The sequence below is a fragment of the Pagrus major genome, chromosome 18 (assembly GCF_040436345.1).
Source record: "Pagrus major chromosome 18, Pma_NU_1.0".
Lineage (NCBI taxonomy): Eukaryota > Metazoa > Chordata > Actinopteri > Spariformes > Sparidae > Pagrus > Pagrus major.
The window spans coordinates 30036936-30061183 of NC_133232.1; the positions used below are offsets into that span (position 1 = coordinate 30036936).

The window sequence follows — 24248 nt, forward strand, 5'->3', positions numbered from 1 at the left end:
ATTCCGTCACCGTACAAACTCAAATACTTCAATATCATTTCTGTCGCACATCATCACGCACTGTGTGTGCTACTCACTGCCGGTCTTGGCACGAAATTGCCATTGAAACACCACCCTACTTCAACCTACTGCACACAATGAGTCCCCAGAGCACCGAACCAACAGGGAAAGACCTACAACTCAGGAAAATGTGCGTCTGCATTATAGTAAATCCCTTAGCCGGTTCCAAGACACATGATGCAGTTATTCCTCCTGATTCTCATGAGGTGCTTTTGGGAGACTGTGTTAGAGTTTCAAGATGCCCAGTGAATTGTTCTCCACTTTCCAATTGCACATCTGAGTAAACTTCACTGTTCCAACCCAGTGTTTGGAGCAAATGACATCATGCAAAGTATTCAAAGAATATGATTTTCATAAGTCACTAGTCAGCAACACCTGTCTGCGCTGGTATGAGCTCATCACCGTGACTATGCTTTTGGTTCATTATTCATCACACCTCAGCTTTTAATGTGCTCAGGAGAGGAAACAGTCTGTTTTTCGACCCTGAACTCAACCCAGTGGCATAAAACATTTCTCAGTCATAAAACCACACCAATGCAGTTTGATTGAATATAAAAAAATAATGTGATTGTATCGTAGCTTCCTCTCTTGGGGCTTTGTAAACACTGTATCCAACAGGTAAAGCTTGAATATTTTAGGTTTTTCTTCCTGACAGTAGTCAGTGATGTTTTTCATATCAGAAGATCCTTGAAAATAACCGCTAATAAATGTGATTTGATGCTTTGGTTGTCGGCGTATTTCTAGCTTTCTCAGGCAGGATTCATATTAGCACAGACAGACTACCAGCCGGTTTGGTCACAGTCACCACCACATGCTTGCTGCCTTGTTTGTTGATGGAATTTTGTTCTTCGATGTTGTTCGTTCTCGAGGGATGTGCATCCATGTAAGCTTTGCATTCTGTTTGGTTTGGAGCCTTGGCTTTACAGGTGTGTGTAGCAGTATGTGTGTATGCGTGTTTGTGTATATAGACAGATGTACTGAAGTTATGCGTTGCGCTCCTCCAGGACTCCAGCAAGAGCCCGCGGCCCATGAAGAAGTTCCTGCCAGGCAACAGGAAGAAAGAGCGGAAGCCCTCTGATGATGAGGTTCAAATAAGAAAAAGTAGGACTTTTATCTTACCATAATATGTAATGTATGGGCTCATATTTCTTCATTATTACCATTTTCAGTCGTTTGTATAATTTAGTTTAATTCATTTTGTTTTTATATTGTAGAAAGTGACATTTCCTGTCTTCGTAGTGATTAAAAGCAGGTCTAGGTGCTATATAAATACTGTGAAAGTCTCAGACACCAGCAGGGCTGATGCAGAAATGCGGTGGACAGTCCCTGCTCAGGCCTGTGAGGGCTGACCAATCAGAGCAGACTGGGCATTTAGGGTGGGCGGGCCATACAGAGAATGTGATATCTCGAGAACACCTTGAGGGAATTTCATCAAATGTGTACTAAATTATAAGTGTAATCAATAAAGGATTATCTCATCCAGTCTTATCTTCATGTGTTGAGCCGGTCAGTGTGTTATCAGATGTATCAATAGTCCACACCTGAGGCCTCTGCAGCCCATTCTTTACACGAATGATACTGAAGAGTGTTCACATTGCAAGACCCCCTCTAATGTAATTTAATGTTCATCGCATCAGTTCAGTGTGTGGAATTCTTATTATCTGAATATATTTGTTCTTCATGATTGTATCCTGCTCTTTAAACGAACCCATTCACGTGTGACACCCTGACACCATCTCCTGAATGACACTTTGGAGTGTAATGATACTGATAATCTCTGGTTTTGGCAGGCACGGCCGCTCTGGAGGAGGACGCTCAGATACTGAGGGTGATTGAGGCGTACTGCACGGGGGCCAGCCTGCATCAGACCACCGCAGGTGTGCGTTTGTGTAAGGACCATTGACACACATTTCTTCTTTAATGCCTTCTCAGATTGTACATGTTCAGCAGCTGACACAGCCATAAATCAAGCTGTCCCATTGAGTTTGTGCTTCTGTGTGTGTGTGTGTGTAAACAGCGGTGCGGAAAGAGTGCGTCCCTCAGGTGCTTCTGCCAGAGGAAGAGAAGATCATTGTGGAGGAGATGAAGAGCAACGGGCAGACGGTCATTGAGGAAAAGTGAGCATATTATTACTTCAGTAAATAGGCTTTCATTTACTTTGCACTGACAAACCAGGCTTTGTCTTTATTTGTATTTGGATCCTGATTTTCTCTGTAATTAGATTCAGAAACGTGATATTGGTCCTATAAAAGCTGTTGAGGAATGAATCTTGTTTTGTCCTCGGGTCAGAAGTTAGCATAACCTTGATATACAGATGTTAGCAAATGATGTTTTAAATGAAAAAAAGGAAATGAAATATTGATATTGTCCAGCAAAACTTACTGTATTTTCTTTGTGTTTCTTTCAGGAGTCTGGTTGATGCTGTGTATGCTTTAAAGGATGAGGTTCATGAACTAAAAAAGGTAAATGCGCTTCGATGATTCACTCACACAGTAAATGTAGAGACTTCGTGTTCATGTGCCAGTTACATAGTTTTGTGGCCTACTTCTGTATGTGCCACTGTGCATGATGACATTTTGAGGTGTTAAAAGCGCGGTTGAGTGTACACTCATATCATATCGATACACGAGAATCAATCAAATGTCACAATAACATATCAGGGTTCTTTTTCTTTTTGTGTCCTTTTTAAATAATATTCTTATCAGTTTTTCCAACAAGCACACACTCCTTTTGTCATCATATATTTTTCAGCAGATAAGAGAGGTGTGGCATAGTAACTTTTTCCCTACTGACTAAAATATATATACAGATGTCTAAAAAATAACTATATGTATTATGATGTATAAAAAAAAGATTTTCTACAACATTTACATATGCAAAATATGCAAACCATTTAAGCCTCCTAAATAAATAACAGAGCCTGCACCATTACCTTTACATTCAGACATGACCAATACTTAATTAATGAGATCCCCAACGCCACTGTTTTTTATCTTAAATAAAGATCCATTGTTTTCTACATTTCTTCATAAACACTTTCCCGTAGTGTGTGTCATTTTTTCCAGTCCTATACAATGTGCCATATTCATATTTTTGACATTTAATAGATAAGATTTGATTTGAGATATTATTATTAATTCACGCTTTTTTTCCATTTCGAAAGTAATAGTTGTTTCTAATGTACTGTATAAAATCCAGTGGGTACAAGTGAAATAGAAATACCTCTCAGGGAACAAATAATATTTTTTGCGATCACTGCCTTCCAAAACTCTTATCTCTATTAGCACGCCCACACAACTAATGAGTGAGAGCTCACTGAGTAATGACAAATAATGGGCACACTATCATTTTTGTTCAGTTTCGCAGAGTCTGCCTCATCCGGTTGTGCTGAAGTAGCTGTAACATACGATTTAAGATTAAGATTGTCTTTATTTGTCCCACAACGGGGAAATTCACATGTTACAACAGCTCGAGGTGCAACAGTACAAGTAGAATCAGAAAAATCTGCATAGAAATATTAAATAGAAAATAAATAGAAAAACACAAGATATTTACAAAAAAACAATAAGATAGTTACAAAAGCAAAACAAGTGGGTGGAAAGTGACTCTACATAGTATTAGTTGGTGTCTCAGCCATAACAGCAGCCTCCCTCCGATCTTAAATCTTCAATGATTGCATGATTTAAATGTCATTATGTAAACTTCCATTTAAGCAGTTTCGATAGAACCAAATGCAAGTTGCCAGTTGTGGTTTTATGATTTAAAACCTCCATATCACTGAAGTTTTTTGCTGTTTCTTCCCATAAATGTTTCTTTCAAATGATTTATTTTGGGCAGAATAACTAAAGCTCAATATTTGCAAATATTTAAAGAATAACTTTTACTTGCCCATTAGTGTGTTATCTCTATGATTAAAGTCAGATGAGCGCAGTTTGAAGGAAATATTGTGTTTTATGTATATTCTTATATTCTTGTATTTCTTTTCTTCATAGCTTAAATGTCTTTATCATGTTAAGCACAACAGGTTGGCTGTTTGATAGTCATTTCATAATATTACATAAAAAAAAAAGTTTTTTACAATTTAACAATATACTGATGGTATATTGTGAAGAGAAATGTAAAAACTATTATCAACTAGAAATAAAAGTACAACAACTGTATTGGCAAGAATTAAGAAAAAACGTTACATAAAATAAGACGGATTATTAAGTCCTCTAATTTCTTTTCAATTTTTCTTTTCATTTCAACAGCCACTTCAATATTGTTAATGTCTGAAAATGTTTTACAGGAGAATAAGTGGATGAAGCAGTTCCTGGAGGAGGAGCAGAAGTCTCGCAAAGAGCTGGAGAGAGTCGTCCGGAAACTGGCCAAGCAGAAGAACGACTGTTCTTGGGACGACGGCGGCCACTGAGCACATCCATACAATCATCCTCACCCTCACTGTGTGTCTGTGTGAATGGCTATATTTTTGTAAGCGTGCTTGTGGAGGGACAGGAGGGGTCAGGTGTGTGTGTTTTGTGTGTGTGTGCGTGCATATGTTTTTGTTTTTTTGGGGGGTTTTTTTGCGTCTCCATATTTCAATCACGCAGAGCAGAGTGGGACTTGCCTCTGAGCTTCTTCGCTTCAGGTGCTGGAGCACGACGTGACGTTTTGATGAAATCTGTCTTCCTGATCCAGCCTCACTAGATGAGACCACAAATATGCAGCTCAGCTAAAACAAGACTGGGATGTTTGTTAAAACATACTGCCTCTTGGCGACTGGCACTGTGAACACTCCCCAGCACATGGAACTATGTTGGACAAGGGCAGAACGAGTTCTCTGCTGCTTCCTTCGCTTTAGTCGGAAATAGACGAGGAGTACGAAGCCATCGAGTCCGATAGGTGTTCTCCTGCATGCACTTCTGTTACCAAGGGAACTGATTTTCTTCCCCTTCACATCATGACTTCTCTCTCTGTCATTGTCATATTTTATTTGTCACGAGGAGGAGAAGTGGATTCATTGAGCTTTCGTGAGCATTTTTGTAACGTTCTAGACATTCGCATCACAAGTTTCCAGGCTGTTTTTTGAGGCGTTTAAGCAATTCAAACAAGTTAGCTCTTCATGTTAAACTCAGTTCCAACTGCAGCCTTTCACTGTTTATTTAAAAACTGCATGAATGTACAGTGTTTCTACAGTATGACTTCTGCATCAGAAATGTGATAATCAAGATATTCAGATATATAGTCCAAAGCTATCAGGGATGCAGCTGCGTAATAGAGTAGAAAAGGCTTAACTATCTATCATTTATTATACAGGCAAACGCAAATAATGACAAAGATGTCGCTCCTACTCTTCTTACTAAAATATATTCAAGTATCATTTTAACATATTAATTACATAGCCTTGCTTTATTTTGGATTTTTTTTTTAATACTCTTTATTTATTGTTCACCAAAACATTTAATTGTGTGTTAGCCTTATAGATATAGTTCTGCTGCCTTTACATCTGTCTGGAGTCTCACTCTACTACACTGATGTAGAAAGGCAGAAAAATATCCTTGTTTTTGGCCAAGGGAAAATGGACATTTCTTCATCACAAAATAGGAAAAACGATTTCAATAATGAGTCCGGCTCGAGAATTCAGAGGTTTTTGTCTGCAGCCTGTTTGGCCTCCCAGCAGGTTTCTGCAGAGCAGATGGAGACGGACTGAGGAAATGAACAGAGAGATTTATTTGTGGGTGTAGAGTAGAGCTCAACTGTTTAAGTGCCTCCTGAAGGGGTCGATAAACCTAAAGGGTTTAAGACCAGACTGGGACTAAATGCATGATTTATATTGAAAGTGTCACAGGTGGTTTGTTGTAATATTTCAATAAGAATGACTCGAGCTTAAAGGATATATTTAGGGTCTGAAAAAAAAAACAGGGCTTTGCGTGCAGCCTCTTTTCAAGGACCCACAGCGGTACATTTCCTCATGAGGTGTAGTGTGTGCACTGTCAAAACTGTAATCTTCTCCTGCTGCACTGCTGTGCAGCAGAGGATGCTATTGAAATGCAATAAGTGACTGCTTTACTGACTGACCTCTGGGTTAGACCCAGCATGGTGGGCCAGATTTGGAGAAATTGCAATAATAATGAATGAATTAACCCGAGTTTATTAACCAAAAAAAAGGGCCAACACGTGGTTCAGCCACCACAAAGTTAGGCTATTCGTTGTTTCCATATGCCTTTTATTTAATCAAGTCTCTTGGTATTGATGATTGTTGAAAGGTCACTGACCAGGTCCCAACTTCCATCACAAATGACTCAAACTGTAATGTTACTGTAATACTGTACAATCCCTGTTTGCAAAGTGCTGTTTTTGTGTGCACCTCTCACAGGGAGGTCAGAGCACTGTGCAGGATACAAGGCAGCACAGGTACATCTACAAGGGCACTTCAGCAAAAAAATAAATAAAAGTGCTTGCTCAGGTGCTGGAGCTGCTATTTAAAGGGACAATTCACCCCAAATTAAAAAGGAAAAAAAAAGTATTTTTTCTCTAACCTGTAATGCGATTTATCCATCTGGATTGTTTTGGTATGAGTTGCAGAGTTTTGGAGATATTGACCATATAGATGTTTTCCTACTCTTGAATATAATGGAACTAGATGCTTTGGAGATCATTTTGTCCTTGGCATAAGCAAGACTGTCGGTGGCCCTGCTTACAACACTGTATGTAAACATTAATGCCGTGCTCCTCAGCTGAGCTGTACCATGAGCAGATGCACGCTTCCTTCTGCGCGATGATACTGAAAGAAAATTGTTCCTTCATGAAACTGCTCACCACAAGGTCTGTGGATTATCTTGAGTAATTGGGTCATGATTTCTGTAAAGAGACGTTGCTGTTGAGCTCTTTTAAAATGTATTGTACAGTGACAATTTTGCCATTGTCAAAAGGGTCGCCAATAGTCTTGCTCGTGCCCAGGACAAGATGATCTCCAAAGGCACTCCCAGAAGATTACTTTAATGGTTAGAGATTATTTTATGACCCAGGACAGCGTCTGGGTGTTCCCCGCTGTTGGCGGCCCATGTTGCGAGCGCCACAAGCCGAGTGCAATCTAGCTTCATTACATTCAAGAAAAAGCAGACGACAATCTCATGGTCTCCAAAACTCGACAACAATGTAGATGGATAAACGGCTCTATAGGTAAGGGGACAAAGATGCCTTTTTGATTTGGGAATGAACACTCCCTTTAATTGCTGTTCCTAATAGGATGGTTACAGAGACTGTGCTTCCTGTACAGATGTGTGACTCTGTCTCATCACATGTTCACTGTTGAGATTAACATTATTGCTGTTCCTGTACTTTAAATGGTTCTCATTAAGTACCACATACTCTCAATTCTCTCAATAGCTTCAGTGAGCACTTACTGGTGGGTTTGATCTCGTTTGTCTCGTCTCCAGACCATTGTGTGTATTGTTTTTTGAAAGGTTGTTCTATGCAATTACTGTTGTTGCAAGTATTGTAATGCTTTGTTTTTCTAGACACTCTGTACTTTGTGTTTGGTATGGTCATTCTTTTATTAAAAATTTAATATAAGCGCTGTATTTGACATCAATTACCATGAGACATGGAAAACCGCACGGCGCGACCTGCATGTTCCCTCATTCATACAGGAAAATCCACCAAGGCAGGCTTTTCCACGCTGCCTTCAGCACATGTACGGCTCAGGAATTTGTAGGTTGCTCAGATTCGGTAGCAAGAAAACCCTTCACAGGATGGAAGAATGACTAGAATAGATGACATCCTGTGAGAGTCTGCCTCTGCATCTGTACACACCTCCATAGAGATTCACACTTTCCATGCTGTGCAGCTCCACCACGACAGTGACATGTGAAACGCACTGCCACTGTAAAGTTTTGTGATGTCTCAGGTGCAAACGTTTAAATGTGCACAGCGCTGCATTTTGCTTTTGGTGGGTTGGTGGGTAGAAGCTTTCATATTACTCACTACATTACTCAAGTTCTTTTTCAACCTTCATATTAGTCACCAGACGTGTTAAAGATGCTCGGACCTGTGGGTTTACAGTTTATCCAGTCACTAAATGTAAAAAACGGGTCAACGGTTCATTTTAACAGGACAGTTGCAGTGTTTTTTCATGTTGACTATGATTCCTGAATACTGGACATTACATGTATAATTCAAACTATATTTCAGCCTTCATAATGCCTTTTCCTACTGTTGGTATAAATTCAATCTTATACAGAATGAAAATCAGCCGGTACTCCTGAGTCTTGCTCAAGTTGTGTAATCCATCATAGTGAATGATTCATTTGTGTCAGAGTGTTACAGTCATGGTGAGAATTAAATCAGTCTGCGTTCAAACTCTCCCAGTGTGACAATAAAGAGCAGAAATGAAAGCTTTTTCCTGTGATAGATTACACAACTCACGTAAGTTTCAAGAGTTTGATAAATGATTCATGGACCATGTGGAAATTAAATGTAAATCAGTGGCTGCCTGGAAAAGAAGAAAGACCAAAGTGGAAAGTCTGCAGTTTGATTTGAAAAATCGCCAACAATAAAAGGTGTTTTTGTTTTGTAATTAAGAAGTTAATTAAGGAATTTTCCTTCAAATAATTGCCTCTAAAAATAGATGACCTCTCTTCTAACATTGAAAATAAAAATGCACCCTGATGCAAATGTTTCTTTATGTACACCATCAAACTTTTCACCATGGCGGAGTCTAAATGTCCTTCTCCAGCAGTTAATCTACATTTTTAGTGGTCTTGTTTATTGTGGCTTAGCTTTCATGAGAAAATGCATCATTGCTATGTGGTTTCCTGCGTCCTAGAAATGTGAAACCATCCTGTTACGTACAGTGCTACAGTGCAGAACGCAGCAGGTTTTTCGATTAACAGAACATAAAAAAGTTTTATATTTATACTACATAGTCGCGCATCGAAGATCATTTCGGGGATGTCAGTGTTAAAGGTGTACTATGCAACATTTTTTACAGGCCTATAAACAAAGACAGACATGAGCTTTAGATGTACTTATAAGCCACGTGTTTACATTTGTAATGTAAAAAAATAAGAGTTAAGGTGGGGTGAGTGTATAACAAAAAATTGTTACAATAAAAGTTACATAGTGCAGCTTTAATACTGGTGATAAATCTTTTTTTTTTTTTTTTTTTTACCATTTAAGATATTCTACATTTTCATGCACGTATGCATGTGTAGATGGGTAACCCAACACATATGTGATCCTTTAGATAGTTTTAGTCAAATGTGTGTATCTCCTTTACTTCTAACCAACTCATGAAACCTTCCACGTGCAAGACAAACTGAAGAGAAGAGAAAAAATGTTTTAGATTAAATATCAAAATTTCATTTCACAGCCATTTACATCAATAAATACAGAACAAACGTTCACAATACTGACACAGAAATACGACTAAATTATATCTGATTTAATAAATTATAGTTTAGGAAAGTGGTATTTGTCTCTGAAATCCACTGAAATTAGTTTGATTATTGATCCAGTCTATTAAACAGTGTTCTCAGTAGCTTCCATCCACTTCAAGAGCTCTTGCTCTTGAGTTTAGGTCCGTGCACGTGCTCACATTGGAGTCCTACAGTTTGTACATCCCAAAGGTTGTAGATCCGTCTTCGTAGTTCACCAGTGAGGGGTCTTGTACCCAGACACTGAGCTGGTTTCCTTTCTCCAGACTGATCACCTCTCCCTGCGAGGCCGTGCACATGCGAGGGATCGTCCCAGACCCGCTGCGGCTGTCCAGGTTGCAGAAGGCCTGCATCACATTTTTCTCCTCTCCTGTCACGCTCTCCTTCAGCTTGATCCTGCTGGCCAGGGGGCGCTGAGGGTCCCCCTTGGAGAAGGCCACCCTGGAGTAGACATAGTAGTCACCAGGCTGCTCGATAGTCAGCCAGCTCTTCTGGTAGTAGTTGATGCCCCTGAAGGTTGAGTGTTCAGTGTCCCACTGAAGATAATTCGCTGGAGAGACAGAGGGACATGTTTAAACCACATAATCTATTCAGATAGATTTTTGGCTACTCATCATTGTATTTTTGAAAATTAAAAATACGACAATTTTGTAGTTTCTTACATGGAGGTTTCCCTGATGGTGGTTGCTCAATTGCCATGCGTGCCAAGATTTTATAAGAAGCTTCCTGCTTTTCTGATGCACGATAACTCACTGGAGAAGAGAAGAAACATCTGGTCAGACATTGTTGAGACTGAATTTTTCAAACATACTTAATGTATAAGATTAATTTCTGGTAGAAATAAAGGAAATGAATTTACTTTGTCCTTCAGCTGTGCGAGATCCTCCCTGTAGGAATGAAAAAAGAAGAACATCAGAGAACAGGCAGATGTTGAATGTAGATTTTCTTATGATAATGATTTCAGTATAAAGTAACACATCTTTCTGTCTCTGCCCACATAATGCTCGTCTTGCAACAAGACAGCATTGTGCTGTGAATATCACACCTGACGTGTTTGTTCAAGTGCATTTCCTGTACACTGTAGTTTCACTGACCTGTTATATTTATGCACAGAGTAAAGTATGTGAACCAAACAGATCTTTTTCAATACTCAACTTCAATACAATTTTAACAAATGCAGTGAAGAATACTTTGGCTTCATGTTTTAGAATGAAACTTAATAAATCTGGCATTAAATTAAAAGATCTGTTTAAAAGTTTTATCATTTTAAAAACTCAATTTTTAAGTTTACTTTATTTTTGAAATAACAATTTTCTTTAAGCCATCCCTTTTACACAGTAGATGAAAAAGTAAAATATTTTAACTTGTAATGGCTTGGAGGATTGCTGTATAATTACTGCAATAAAAGATTCAGCAGCACCAATTATAAGTACATCTAAATGGCACTTAGTAAAAAAAACTTTACCATTGCGTCTCTCTGGTACAGGTAGATGAATCCACCGACGTACAGGAATAAATGCAGCAATGCCACGCCGACCAAAAACCTGATGAGAGACTTGCTGTGGCCTCCTGATGGAAGTGGAGCCTGGAAGAGGACCGGGTCGGACCTGTTGAGGCGCGGAGGCACCGGCGGTGCAGAGAGGCTGGTCTGGTAAGTGTTGATCATGGTGGAGAGGAGGAGTGGTGAAACCTAGAGAGGCCTAGCGCCCGTGACATCCCATGCACTTCTGAACTGCTGCTCTCTCAAGCAGCTGAGTTTTTCTCTTGCTGCTTCCTGGAAGCTTTGAACTTTTTTACATGCAGTACTGTGACCTTTATATGTTCATGGGTGTATGTGTGTATTGTCGAACATTTTTTTTTGCATATCCTCCTTCCTCTGTGTGTGGTATGTGCTTTTTAGAAATGTCACCGATGCCATGAGGTCAGTGTGTGTGTTTTTTGCCAGTGATAAACAAATTCCTGTGAGGGTTTAGTTTATCATGTAGTATGACAAAAAGTACCATAATAGTATTTTTTAGGTAGGACCCAATAGACCATCCCAAATGCCATATGTATCAAGTTTTCAATGGTATTTCCACACAGTTTGGATGTGTGCAAATACCGCAGCACAAATGCAAATATGATTTCGAGAAATAATTCAGTTCCTGCACATTTCCCTCATCGAAATCAGTGTCATGGGTCAGTGACACCTAAAGAAAAGCTGGCTGTATGACTATGAAGTGTTGTTAAAAGCACCCAAAAGTCAGAACTGAGTAAAAGTAAAGATATTTTGTTATTTTGGAAACAGTGGAAGTCATGCATACAAAAAGTACTTGAGTAAAAGTCTTAAAATATCTGATATTTAGTGTACTTCAGTATCAAAAGTAAAAGTTAAATGATTCATATATTTACATGCAGCGTTGTATAAAGTACCTAAAAGTCATATTTGAGTAAAGGTAAAGATATGGTGTGCTATTACTACTTTTACTACTATACTACTACTATATTATCTGAGATTTCATGAACTTTAGTATCAAAATGTACAAGCAAGAGTAAATTATCCATATATTGACATGTATGTATAGTGTATTATGTACCGTATGCTATGGGTCAACTGATTATCAGATTTGATAATCATAATTTTTCTGATGATCAGAATCCGTTTTTTCTGATCATTTTTTCAGTTTTTATTCAGTTTTTATTCAACAATTAATAAATTAATTTAAAAATGCACTGCTACGCTGGAGTAAAAAGTTGCATTCTATCACTGATGACCAAACGGTCACCAAAAGTGTTTTGATTCTTGCTGTAATCTTGCTGAATTCAATTCTACTTGTTCACTAAGACACATGAGGGGGTCTCCTTGAACCGCAGTATATGTAATTCTGCTTGGTTGTGGTGACACGATGCTTGGAATGAGACCCACTAATGCTTCATGCTGAACCCACACAGCCCGATGAGGCTACTGTGAAACGTTTTTCATGTGGCATATTCCTATAGTAGGTCACAGTGCATTGCATGAGACCGTAATGCAACTTAGCAGATGCAACCATGTTGTTGTCGCGCAACGGTTTCGGCTGCACGAGGTTGCTAAATAGTTTGTTAGTTCTACCCTTCAGCAGGTCAGTTCAGCGTTTATATTTTATTTAACGGGTATTACACTTGTGATCTTTACTGCCGCTTCCTTTTCTATTGACAACCAACGCAATACTGGAAATACTCACAGGATGAGCAGAAAACCCACCCAGTGTTACTGTTACAGCTGAGACAGCGGGGCTGGTTTTGTTTTTACCTTATGAGTATCTGTTTGTGTGTGTCATCATAGCAAAGTTTCATCCTGGAGACACCTATCATAGTCGGAACAACCACAGAAGCATTCTAAGTGCTGTATCGTAGGCAACTGGACCTGTTTCAGTTTCTTGAAGATGTCTCACCTTTCATCCAAGAGGCTTCTTTAGTTCTAACTAACTGGAGGGGAGTTTGCAGGCTTTTAAACTCTGTGTGGGTTTACAGCCATTCACACCTGGGCTCACCTAGCCCTAGCAACCCACATGAAGGCCGGTTGGGTCGACAACCCACAAGTGGCCCTAACGACTCTGAAGCTCAGAGCACACACGCGTCCATAACGACTCTGTACGGACACAGAGTTTAAAAGCCTGCACTCCCCTCCACCATGACAGCGTTACATGAAACGAGTCCAGTTGCCTACGAAACGATACAGCGCTTGGAATTACCATGACCCGATGACTGAGAACCTCCATCAACATACCGCAGAAGCAGTTTTGAGTGTTTTGCCAGGTGTCTGTTTAGTCACCATGATAGCGTCACAACTGTGAAACATACAGTCATGAAATTTTTGGCCAGTGTTCCTCAAACTCTTTATGCCATGTACCAACTTGGAAAAAATTAGACTCTCCAAGTACCACCAATATGACGTTGAAATACATACATTGACAGAGGCCTACTCTGTTCAGCTCACTGTTCACTACTAATGTTAGCAGGTGCTGTGGACGCTTCGATTGCGCTCAACTTCAGTTTCAACAGAGTTTCTCAAAAATATTTTCCTCCTGCTCCACACTTCTCTTCCCGATAGTTCCTGTTTGGATCCACGTTTGCAGTGTTTTTGTACGTTTTCATACACTTATCTTGCCATCACAGTTTGAGTTTAGCTTGTAACTAATTGTGGATGATGTCTGTACACATGACATACATGAACATGGCTACATATAGCAAAACATATTTTCATTACAAATACTGCAGTATTTAGATTGGTATTATGTTCTTAAATGAACATATTTCATTTTCAAACTAGAATTCCCGCCTCTGCGCACCAGTCAAGTTGCCCTTCCTGAACTATGGCGTTGAATAACGGGTAGAACATTTTTTGCAGAGCGGGATGGATGGACGATCCAAAAAAACATTTCTGGGATTCCTCTGCGGACCACTAGAGGGAGCTTGCGCACTGCACACTATGTATGCTGTACACAGTAAGAGTGTTATTAGAGTATAAAATAGAATAAATGTATGCATTTGTATTAAAGCCAAAAAAGATTCTTTATTTCTCAAAATAAAATACAAAAAATCCTCCACAAAAGAAAATGAATGCTGCCAAATAACACATGCAGTCCAGCAAAGCAATGTTAATTATTTCATGTACTTATGTATACAACATATGGTAATGTATCCACCAAGAGGAGACTGCAGACGTACATTAAAATGGCATGTGTCACTGCCTCTAGTGGTTAAACATGTTCTCAACTGTTACACAAAGTATTCATAGAGGAGCAAGAGACAATTTTCTTTTCCAGTGATCCACTTTCTTAGTCTGGAATTATTTTCTTTCCCGTGTTGATGACTTGCGATCTGGTGGGGAAATAAAGTATGAATAATCTTCAAGAGAGATAAAAAAAAAATCCCACTTATTTTCACACATTTTCACAGATGGAAACAAAATTTGAGCAACTTAGAAACATTATCATGGCAAAACTTTTTTCCCCCCCACCAGATCGCAAGTCATAAACACAGGGAAGAAAATAATTTAGATTAGATTTAGGAAATAAATTACCAGAAATTAAAAAAATCTCACTTACCCCTCAAGGCTTCCATATCTAACTGATGAGTGTGTTGCACCCTGCATGTTATTTTTCTATAAACTACCAAATACATTCATTGTTTTGCATGCTCAGAGTCTTTAACTTGGTCAAACCTGCACACATTCACTCAGAACATGTACGCTGACACTCGCATGTGTAGAAGGTCAGCACATGAACCACACGGCACTGAGTTCACATTCAAATGTTAAAGAGTTGGCGGTGGGTGACATTCATCTCCATATCTAAAATCAAGAGCAGGGTGTTGAGAGAAAAAGGGAAATTTTGTGTCTTTCAGTTGCAGATTCTGGACAGTAATTCAGAAACATTTTAACAGTCTGTCAGATGAAAAATCGATGACAAGCTTTCATGGAGTGTAGTGGACGACGAGAGTGTGGCGGTCGTTGTACCGGCTGCCGAGGGCGGCGCTTCTGAGGATCTGAGGTTGTGAAAAGCTGAGGGAGGCTTGTCTGTGGACGGGGAAGAAACCAGACAACTGTGTCCTCCTTATTGGCTGCTCCTCTCCGTGAACAGATTGTGGTTCCCCGCTGCACTTCACAAAGGCCACGAAGCATCTATAAAACTGTGGAAAAGTAGAAGAGACTATGATCATTTTCCCATAAGCATGACTCTGGTGATTTCAAGCTTTAAAGACACAAATTCAACATTTGTAGACGTCTATGTAGGTTACATTTAATAATTGTTTCAACAGCATTAGACAGCTCAGACAGGAGTATGCCATTTCTTGGCTGAACGCATGTGTGACCATCAGTGAAAGTGACAAATCATGTTTTCTTAATGTCATAGCATATCGACCTGGGGAAAAAGACACATGGGAGAAGTTATCTTTATCTCCTGGGTTTCTGAGTCCTTTACGCAAAGCACTCAGCCACGACAACTTGCTCTAGGTGTGGCTCTGAGATCTTTTCATCACCCTAACCAAGTGTTTTTGGCGCCTAAACCTAACCACTTTGAGGGTTTATCATTAGTAGCTGTGTCCTGTAGCTATCATGTGTCTGCAGATAGACCTATTTGTCGAGTTGGGCATCACAGCTGTTGCCATCTTGGTTTTATGGAGCCGGAAGTGACCAAAAGGGTGGAGCTGGGGAGGATATCCTGATTGCATCTGAATGAGAACAGTTGGTAGCAACTTGTCAATCACAAGGAAGCCTGAAAGCATACCCGGCTTTATTGTCTGTTTTACTCTAAACTGGACGATAATTTACTAAATTAACTTCATGCTGTGTTGAAGGAGACTTGAAACTAGCAACTGAGACCATAAACTCATGAGGAAACTGTTTACTGAGGTTATAAATCAAGTGAGAAGTAGGGTACATACAACAGGACATCTTTTTTTTTAAACCCGTTGAGTCGCCCCCTGCTGGCCATTAGAAAGAGTGCAGGTTTAAGCTGCACTTCTGCCTCAGCTTCACTTTTTCAGAGCAGAAAACTTTCAGAGCAGAAAACTGCATGTAGCACCTGTGAAGTGGTCCTGAGGAGACACTGAGAGTGACAATAAAATAACAGACTGAGCTGCATCCTCAATCTGACAGAAGCCTGAGTACCATCGAGTTCCCCTCTGTGGATGTCACTGTAATTTACTCCCTACTTTATATTTAGACACAGCTGAGCAGACATTTGAACCAACAAGTCTTCGTAACAATTCAGTCTAGTAATCCTGCACTCTGTTCTCACCTGGTTGTTGAGGAAAATGTAGATGATGGGGTTGACGACAGTGCTGAACTTGGCCAGGATGGAGGGCACCACACTAGCCATGGGCGTGACCAGTCCCGACCTGCCGAAGGTGGCCACCAGCGCCATGATGCCGTAGGGCATCCAGCAGAGCATGTAGCAGGACACCATGGACGATACCATCACCAAAATGTGCTGCTCTCTGCGCTGAGCTGCCAGCAGATTGATCTTACCCACCTGGAGATGTGAAAGAGGAGCAGAGGAACAGGCACGGAGGTTAAGGGATTTTAGATTTTGGGATATTTTGCTTCTGTAAGATGTCTTTACTTTACTTTTGTTCAGATTTATTTTATGGACACTCATGGAAATTAGTTCATATTTCATATTTAAGGCATCATTTGCATATTTAAGTAGTGTCTGATTAAAACGAAAATAAATTAATAAAAAAATGTTGGAAGGAAGTTTTCTCAAAATGATTCTTGTCTCATACTCTTAGCCAGAAATCTCCACTTCAGTAACACTTACATACACCAAACTTTCCCGTTTTACTCCTACTATCTATATTCCGAAGGTTTTTACCGAGGGGTTTGTTCATAAATCATTCATAGCCTGATTATATAACATTCTATTTCTGGAAACATGGCCAAAATAGATTATTTATGGCCGTTCACAGTAGTTTTATGATTTATAGAGCGATAAAAGAGATATCCAAAATTCCCTTGATTAAAACTTTTGACTCTACACTGTAAATTTGAAAAGCTTTAGTCTTTAAAACCTCAGAATTACCAAGTAAAGTAGACCATTAAATTTAGGTGGAACGAGCTTAAAAGTTTTAACAACTCAATTAGTCTACCAATATGTCGACGAAATGAAACATGAATTTTATACCTGGTGTTCAGATTTCTGTTCTGGAAATGTACGCAAATGAGTGCACATTTATTTAGATGATGCTTTTTGTATATTCAAATGTACAATTTCAGTAAACTTAATGTAACACTGTAAAATCTGACAAAGTGACTTTACTTTAAAACATTGAGGAAACCTCAGAATTACAAAGTAAATTAGACCAATAATTTAAAGTTTTTAAAACCTATTAGCTGGTACAACTTAAATTCAATAGTCTGCTTTACTCAGTACTTCTCAGGTAATTTGTAATTGGTATAATTAAAGAAAAGGCATTCATCTGTGTCATTTCCGACACAGAGTCCCTGAGGCTGTCAGGCCGTTGGAGCCTGGTTGGAGAGGCAGACAAGGTATTTTTTTTTTTAAGCCTTACCCGCAGGCAATTCTATGTTTTATTTGTTTTTCCAGTGCCATGTTTCGTTGGATCCATCACCTGAAATGTTCTGTGATTGATTGAACCCACTCTGTAACCCACTAAAAAACTGGATATGTTTTTCTTTAGTGCCATCAAGTGGTAGAATCATAAAAGACACACTCATGAATCACACCTGGGAGCGTCACGAAGAAGAAATGGGCTGAAGGTATATGTGACCACCACACATGCTCTGACGTGTTTCATTACCTCCTTCCTGCTGTTTTCTCCTCGGCTACTGAACTGCTGTGGCTGTGGGGCTAAATTTAGCTCAGATAAGCCGAGAGCCGTATCTGGTCTGTGGTGACCGTCACCTCCTCGGTATTGATTTCAAAACCCTTTGGTCATGGGTAATTACCACTGTGATGCTCATCACAGCGTTTAATAAATAAATGAGGGTGTCTGCCTGGTGAGGGAGGTCCTCCAGCAGAGAAAACCCCCGTTTCTGTCAAACTGCTGTACACCTCTCACACGCCCAATTACACATCACCTTGTATGATAATTGGTCATAACCTCTGTGGACTCAATCAGCACTGAAAAAAAATCTCACAGGCATCACAGCTAGATCACAGTAATTCTGTCTTATCTGACCAGAGAGACTAAAATATTCACGTCAGAATACATACAGTATATAAATGTTCTTTATTCTTTTCCCCTGTAATGTATCTCTTGTTTTTATTAGATTGTTGTCAACTGATTGTTTTGGTTGTTCTGCTCATATTGTGTGCTTCCTCTTTTCATTTACGGTCTGAATTTGTTAAAAAAACAGAGAAATCCATAATCTTAATGCGTTTCATTTGGTCACTTGCTGCTACAACTCCCAGGCAAACATCCAAAGATACATCAGAGAGGGTGGAAGTTGGTGAACGTGACTAAACGTAAGGTGAATAACACTTTAAAGGAGACCTATTATGCTTTTTTCGTTTTTTTTCTGCCCTTCAGTGTCTTAGGCCAAAGTCCACATGTGCAGAAGCTCTTCTCTCCCACAGAAAACACTGCTCCTGAAACGCCTCGTCAGTAACCTCGCCTTTACTTTTGTGACTTCTTGACATCACACCGTGTCACCATATCATACATGGCCATAATTTATGCCTAGTGGCTATTTTGGCACCTATAAAAAGAGGGTGGGGAGGTTCACTTTATAAGCCTGTGGCTTCTTGACCTTTTCCCGACACATCTCTTGTTCTCTCTGAGCTCGTAGATGAAGCTCTTCAGATGGCCACCTGAATAGAATTTAGATATGATGCTGTCATGCGAAGAGAGAAAAAATGGCTGTTGATATAAATGTCATCGCACCTTCTGAAGTGCCACTTTAAGCCCCCTTCAGAAGGATCCACACACCGATTGCTCACTTTCTAAGAAAAGCCTAAATCAGGGCTCTCAGTCGGAGGGCGACTGGTGCGCGTCTGATCCCCCATTCACCGGTACAGTAATCAGGTCTGCAAAGCCCTTCTAGGCTCTGACTCCCTCGGGTGCACAGAGTTTAAAAAAAACAAGAAATGGAGGTGCTTACATAATAGCAGGTATCCAATAGTAACGGGTTGCTGCCACGATCTAAAAATACCTTCTGGGTGATTCATTGATAGGAGTAGTAGCTACAAAGTGCATGAACGGACCCAACGTCACTTGGGAGCCCTTAATTATCAATTATTTGTACAACTAGCAAGTTTATGTAAGCTGCACCAAGGAGGGGATGAGTCACTGGAACTGCTCCCCTGAAGACATTGCCCCTCGTTCCCTCTCCTGCTGGATAAATTGATTGTGCGATTGTAAACACAGAGCTGTAGCTCCGAGGATTATCTGGCTTGAAGCTCCTTGAAATTACCTTGAAAACACACAAGCAAGTGTTAGCAGGTGTCTGACAGCCATCACTCAATCTCTGAGCCACCATCTTTATGTCTCTAAGAGCACTTTGACAGCTCAAGAGCGACGGCAAAGCTATTAAGGTGTCATAGATGAGCACATGGACATTGTGAAAGGCAAAATGACAGCTCTCTACATGCAATCTGGGTCACTTTGTGTATTATACTGAATCGTCGCACATGTGTGTATCATTTTCCAGGAAATTTAAAAACAATTATGATGCAGGAAAAGAGGGACAAGTGAACAACTGATGACTGAAAAAGGGGGAAAAAATAAATTAGAACAAACAAACGCCTCTGTGAAGTTGAGAGTAAAGTGTCTCAGCACCCTTCAGGGTGGTTTTACTGTAAAATATTAGTCAAGCATGACAGAGATAATTGTTAAACACATTTCATAATTGTAGGCACAAATATGGCATCTGCTCATTAATGACACACATCTAAATTTAGATTTAAGTCACTCTGACTCTGAGCTGCCATCTGTTGTTAAGTGACTTGTGTTCCCATCACCACGTACACATGAATCATAAATAATGCACTTATATATGAATACACAAATGCAAAAACCCACAGAAACAAGTGGCCCTTGAATTAAATTTGAATTTTATGTGCGGTGGGTCTTTATGGGTTGTGTCCCCTATAAAACACTCAAACAAAGAATCAATTGAAACGCTATTTTAAAGGTGTAATATGTAAAATATGACCAGTGTTTGAAGGTAGCTCCAAAAACAGGGGGCATCATATCATATTGTTCAGGGCCTGGGAGGTGAACTGGCGCCTCTCCAGCTGCCAGTCCACGTCCACACGTACTGATTCATCCGAGTGGTTCTTGAACCTGCCGTCCTCCAGTCCCTTAGCCAAGTCCCCATGTACTGCCCTAGAGATTGTCAGGACCGGGACATCAGACATCAGATCACAGGGTGATCGGTCAGGTCAAAGTGGGCCACAGGGCCCAGCTCAACTGGATTTTGACGCCTGAGAGAACTGAACACAGCCTCCAAGACCGACTGAGGTCAGTTTGAATCCAGGGGATACAGTACAGAGGTGATTGACAGCGGCTCTGACCAGGACTATGACATCAACAGTGGTTGAAAACTGCATGTGGAGCCACAATATTTTCTCATTTTACTTTACTTTGAGGATTTATTCTGCCCAAACCAGAAGAGACTGTGGAGAGACAAACCAAGACTGTTTTGTGTTGTATTTTTTTTGAAGTGTATTTATTAGTTCTCAAAAACCTTAACTTAAATGTTTTTGTCTTGTTTTGTCAGTGAATATGTGAATCAAAATAGTTTTCAATGCTTGAAAGTATATATAAATTATTAGGAACTCACCCTCCTGATTGCAACCAGGATACGTCCGTAAGAGTAGAACATGAGCAGGAGGGGCAGCAGCAGACAGAAGATGAAGAGACACAACACATATGAGACGCTGGTGGCTGAACGGAGGTGCCACTGGACGGAGCATGTGGTGCCGGGTCCCTCGGGCCCGTAGCTGCTCCAACCCAGGATGGGCGGCAAGGTCCAGAAGAGAGAGTAGAGCCAGGTGCCTCCGACGCAGAACCAGGCCTTCCTGAAGTCTGAGATGTCAACCTTGGAGGAATGCAGCACTGTGGTGTAGCGCTCATAGGAGAGGACAGACAGGGACACCAGGGACACAATCCCTTGAAGAGGGAAGACAGATAATGATAAGAAATGATCAATTCTTACAGTAGTTATTCCTGGAGTTACAGGCGACATTGCTGCTAAGCCTGTGATCGCAGCCGTGTTTGTGGCGACCAAAACAGGTATTTTAAGCCAGAACATGATCATTTCCTAACCCTGACCAAGTGGTTTTTGTGCCTAAACCTCACTAGAGCCAACCCAATCACCAGAATAAATGTTAGCTATGTATATTTCCGCAAAACCACTGATAAGTTAAAATGTAACGTTTCTTTATGTTGCTACTTACGTTTGTTTAGGTTAAATTTTCTATTTCTTTCTCGTCACACAGTGTGCTTATGGTCTGCTATAGGTTGTGGCACAAAAAAAATGGTTAAGGGTTAGGAAAACATCAGGGTTTGGATAGTCAAAGAAAGAAAGAAAGACAGAAAGAAAGATTTTCATTTTCCTCATTTTTAAGTCAGGATCATAGTACTTGATCCTCCTGTCTGCAGTATGTGTGAGTGTAATACAACATTATATAAGCATGTGCTTCCCTTTATTCTGTGAGTCCTACCAGAGTCGTGATAGCCAGGGACTAAATGTACCGTACAAATCAGGGGAGTAATTACAGTGTACATATTACTGACTGACCTCAGCTCTGTGACTGACTGCAGCTCAGCGTAATGTGTGTGGGAAACCGTTTCTGTCATCTTTTATTGAGACGGACAACTTAAATGCCAAGAGACCTTCAAGGAAAAAAACATAATGTTCAAGTGCTGCCATTTATTTTCCTTTTTCAGCCTGCATGGCTCTGTGGCTGGAAATGTCATCCGACAAACCTCTTCGGTCCAGACTGAAACATGAAGTACATGAGGTTTACATATGTGGTTTTGATAGATAAGTATAAACAACGTCTGGATTGTTTGCAATATTTCTAGGCTTCTATGTTACAACCATCCTGTGTTAGACTGTAACTGGTCTGATGAATAGTCACAATAACATGGATGGTACATTATCTTTGTCATTTTGAGTATTTGACTGATTCATTGTGTAAATTTTAGACATGTTATAACTGTCCGCGTATGCTAGGACGGTTGTAACAGTGGCGTTACAGTATCGATACGGCGATATATCGTGATACTCTAATGTGGATATAATGACCAAGAGCGAAAAGGACAGTATTAAAACAAGTACACTGTAACAGATTTCCCTGTTAAATTACAGTAAAATACTACAGCTACAGATGCCAGCATGCCAGTTTTCTTACTGTAATCTCCATACAACAGTTTATTACTGTAAAAAAACATTAAAGTACTGTAAAATGTGATCTTTACAGTATAAAAATGCTAGAAGCTTATGATTTAAAAATAGTTAAGTAGCGTGTGTTCCTCAGATACAACCACATTTACAGTACCATACTGTATTTACAAAGACCATTACATTACTGTGCATATTTCCCTGTATTTTAACAGCAATGAGTTACAGTGAAGAACATTTTTGATAAGTTTAGAAAATGACATCATTTTACTGTAATGCAACCTAAAACCAGGAAAAGACAACACCGATATAACAAGGATATCTACAATCTGAGACGATATATCATCTCATATCACAATAACGATAAATTCACTACTCACACTTAGTTAGGGATACTGGGATAGTGTGACATATCTAACTTTTTATTTTGTGAATATTTTTAGGTCACCAAAAACAATGCCACACATTTAATTTGACTTGTATTGCACATCCAAGCACATGCATGTATGAACCCATATCCCAATATCCCCTATGGAGGTCAAAATATCAGTTTCTCCAATTTTAATTTTTGGATGAGTCCCTGACAAACATTCCCATCAGAGTAACTCTTTGAATTCTCCATAAAACCTCCCACATTTAACACAAAACAACAACAAACTAAACTAAAAGTTCCAGATTCGTTGTTCATCACATGCCACTCACCGAAGAGGGAATTGGCGAACCCGTACCACTTGCACCCCTGCTCCCCAATCAGCCACCTCCCGTGCAGACTGGCTGCGAAGCTGAAGGGTGTCCCGAAGACGCAGACGAGGATGTCGCTCAGGCTGATGTTCAGCAGGATGAGGTTGATGGGAGTCCACAGGGAGCGAAACTTTGCGAAGATGAGCAGAACGAGGAAGTTGCTGAGGATTCCCGCCACCAAAATGAAGCCGAGGCATACTGCCACCACCGTGTGGCCGGTCCGGCTCAGCCCGCCGGGGCTCTGGAGCGCCGGGGAGTCCGGCAGGGTGGATGCGTCGGTGCTGAAGCTGGAGGTGGAGGAGGAGAGAGAGCTGTCTGTGGTGCTGAAATTGCAGCCGCGTGTGTGGAGGACCATAGCAGTGAGAGGAGAGCAGAGGGTTGGAGAGGAGGTGGACACAGGCGCACAGGCTAAAGCGCAGAGCCCCAGTGCAGCTGCAGCAGCTCCACACGCTGTGAGGGCCGATACGAGCCACTTATTACAGTGTGAGGAGAGGTGAGTGTGTCCTGTGCCCTTCTTATGCCACTTAAATGTGTGTAAATTCCTCCACCCACATCTCTGGACCACGCACAAATACGCACTGATTGTCTCTCTTTTCTTTCCCCCTTTCTCAGACACCCTCCAGTTATTATAATGAGTCTTTATCGATCACAATGGCCTGTGTAAATACAGTAAATCCCCCCAAAGTCACTGCTTTCCAGCTGTGAACTAAATCTGAATGACTTACATCGACTTGCTCTGGATTTTATAGGATTTTTCACTGCATGCAGATATAGGTCAGATTGTCCAAACTGAGGTTGTAATTTTTTCGGTCACACTGGAGAGAATAACTGAGGGTGTTCCGCTCCAGAAACACAAACTTTGCCTGCATGGTTTTTGCTAAGCTGTGCGTTTCACATTCATCACTGCTTTCTGTGCCAGACTGCTGCGTACAGCTGCTTCAGCTGAGCACAAAGTAAGTCCCCAGACAAAGAAAGTTTCACACCTGTTCAGCAGTTTATTTTGTGCACAGCATAAACCAACATCCACAATAACAGAAAGGAACCACTCCACTGTTCTTTCTGTGTTTTGTATATTGATCTTATTTAAATTGCGGGAACCATTTTCAACATGGACGACCATTAGTTATTATTCATGCGTGCATTGTGTGAACTTATAGACTTGAAGTATATAACTCGTCAAAGTTCATTTATTG

General features: G+C 40.3%; 3 protein-coding genes across 7 annotated transcripts in view; 1 reads left to right on the plus strand and 2 right to left on the minus strand.

Moving 5' to 3' along the window:
• Window positions 1–7614, plus strand: part of arhgef6 (Rac/Cdc42 guanine nucleotide exchange factor (GEF) 6) — a 29325-nt gene extending 21711 nt beyond the window's left edge. For 3 of the 5 annotated variants that reach the window (XM_073486716.1, XM_073486719.1, XM_073486721.1), the window contains 5 exons: window positions 1065–1161; window positions 1851–1949; window positions 2078–2177; window positions 2468–2522; window positions 4349–7614. In XM_073486716.1, coding sequence (XP_073342817.1) covers window positions 1065–1161; window positions 1851–1949; window positions 2078–2177; window positions 2468–2522; window positions 4349–4471 — 474 coding nt within the window. In that variant the 3' untranslated portion in view covers window positions 4472–7614. The remainder of the gene's footprint in view (window positions 1–1064; window positions 1162–1850; window positions 1950–2077; window positions 2178–2467; window positions 2523–4348) is intronic. The other 2 variants (XM_073486718.1, XM_073486720.1) reach the window with 1 other exon arrangement.
• A 1724-nt stretch (window positions 7615–9338) lies between these two features.
• Window positions 9339–11171, minus strand: cd40lg (CD40 ligand). The gene is made up of 4 exons (XM_073487406.1): window positions 10942–11171; window positions 10336–10363; window positions 10139–10228; window positions 9339–10026 (listed from the first exon to the last, which is right to left on the minus strand). Exons 1-4 carry the CDS (start codon window positions 11140–11142, stop codon window positions 9647–9649), a joined length of 699 nt encoding a protein of 232 aa, XP_073343507.1. The 5' UTR covers window positions 11143–11171; the 3' UTR covers window positions 9339–9646.
• Window positions 11172–14912: 3741 nt separating this feature from the next.
• Window positions 14913–23410, minus strand: tmtops3a (teleost multiple tissue opsin 3a). The gene is made up of 4 exons (XM_073487345.1): window positions 23017–23410; window positions 20749–21077; window positions 16241–16474; window positions 14913–15128 (listed from the first exon to the last, which is right to left on the minus strand). The coding sequence occupies exons 1-4, from the start codon at window positions 23408–23410 to the stop codon at window positions 14913–14915; spliced, it is 1173 nt and encodes a 390-aa protein (XP_073343446.1).
• Window positions 23411–24248: the final 838 nt, after the last annotated feature.

Coding starts and splice junctions, on each gene's coding strand:
- cd40lg (XM_073487406.1), bottom strand. CDS start 11,142: ATGATCAACACTTACCAGACCAGCCTCTCTGCACCGCCGGTGCCTCCG. Junction 10,364..10,941: donor TGTACCAGAGAGACGCAATG/GTAAAGTTTTTT, acceptor TCATTCCTACAG/GGAGGATCTCGCACAGCTGA. Junction 10,229..10,335: donor TCGCACAGCTGAAGGACAAA/GTAAATTCATTT, acceptor TCTCTTCTCCAG/TGAGTTATCGTGCATCAGAA.
- tmtops3a (XM_073487345.1), bottom strand. CDS start 23,410: ATGGTCCTCCACACACGCGGCTGCAATTTCAGCACCACAGACAGCTCT. Junction 21,078..23,016: donor GTTCGCCAATTCCCTCTTCG/GTGAGTGGCATG, acceptor TCCCTCTTCAAG/GGATTGTGTCCCTGGTGTCC. Junction 15,129..16,240: donor ACATTTTCCTCAACAACCAG/GTGAGAACAGAG, acceptor ACTTTTCCACAG/TTTTATAGATGCTTCGTGGC.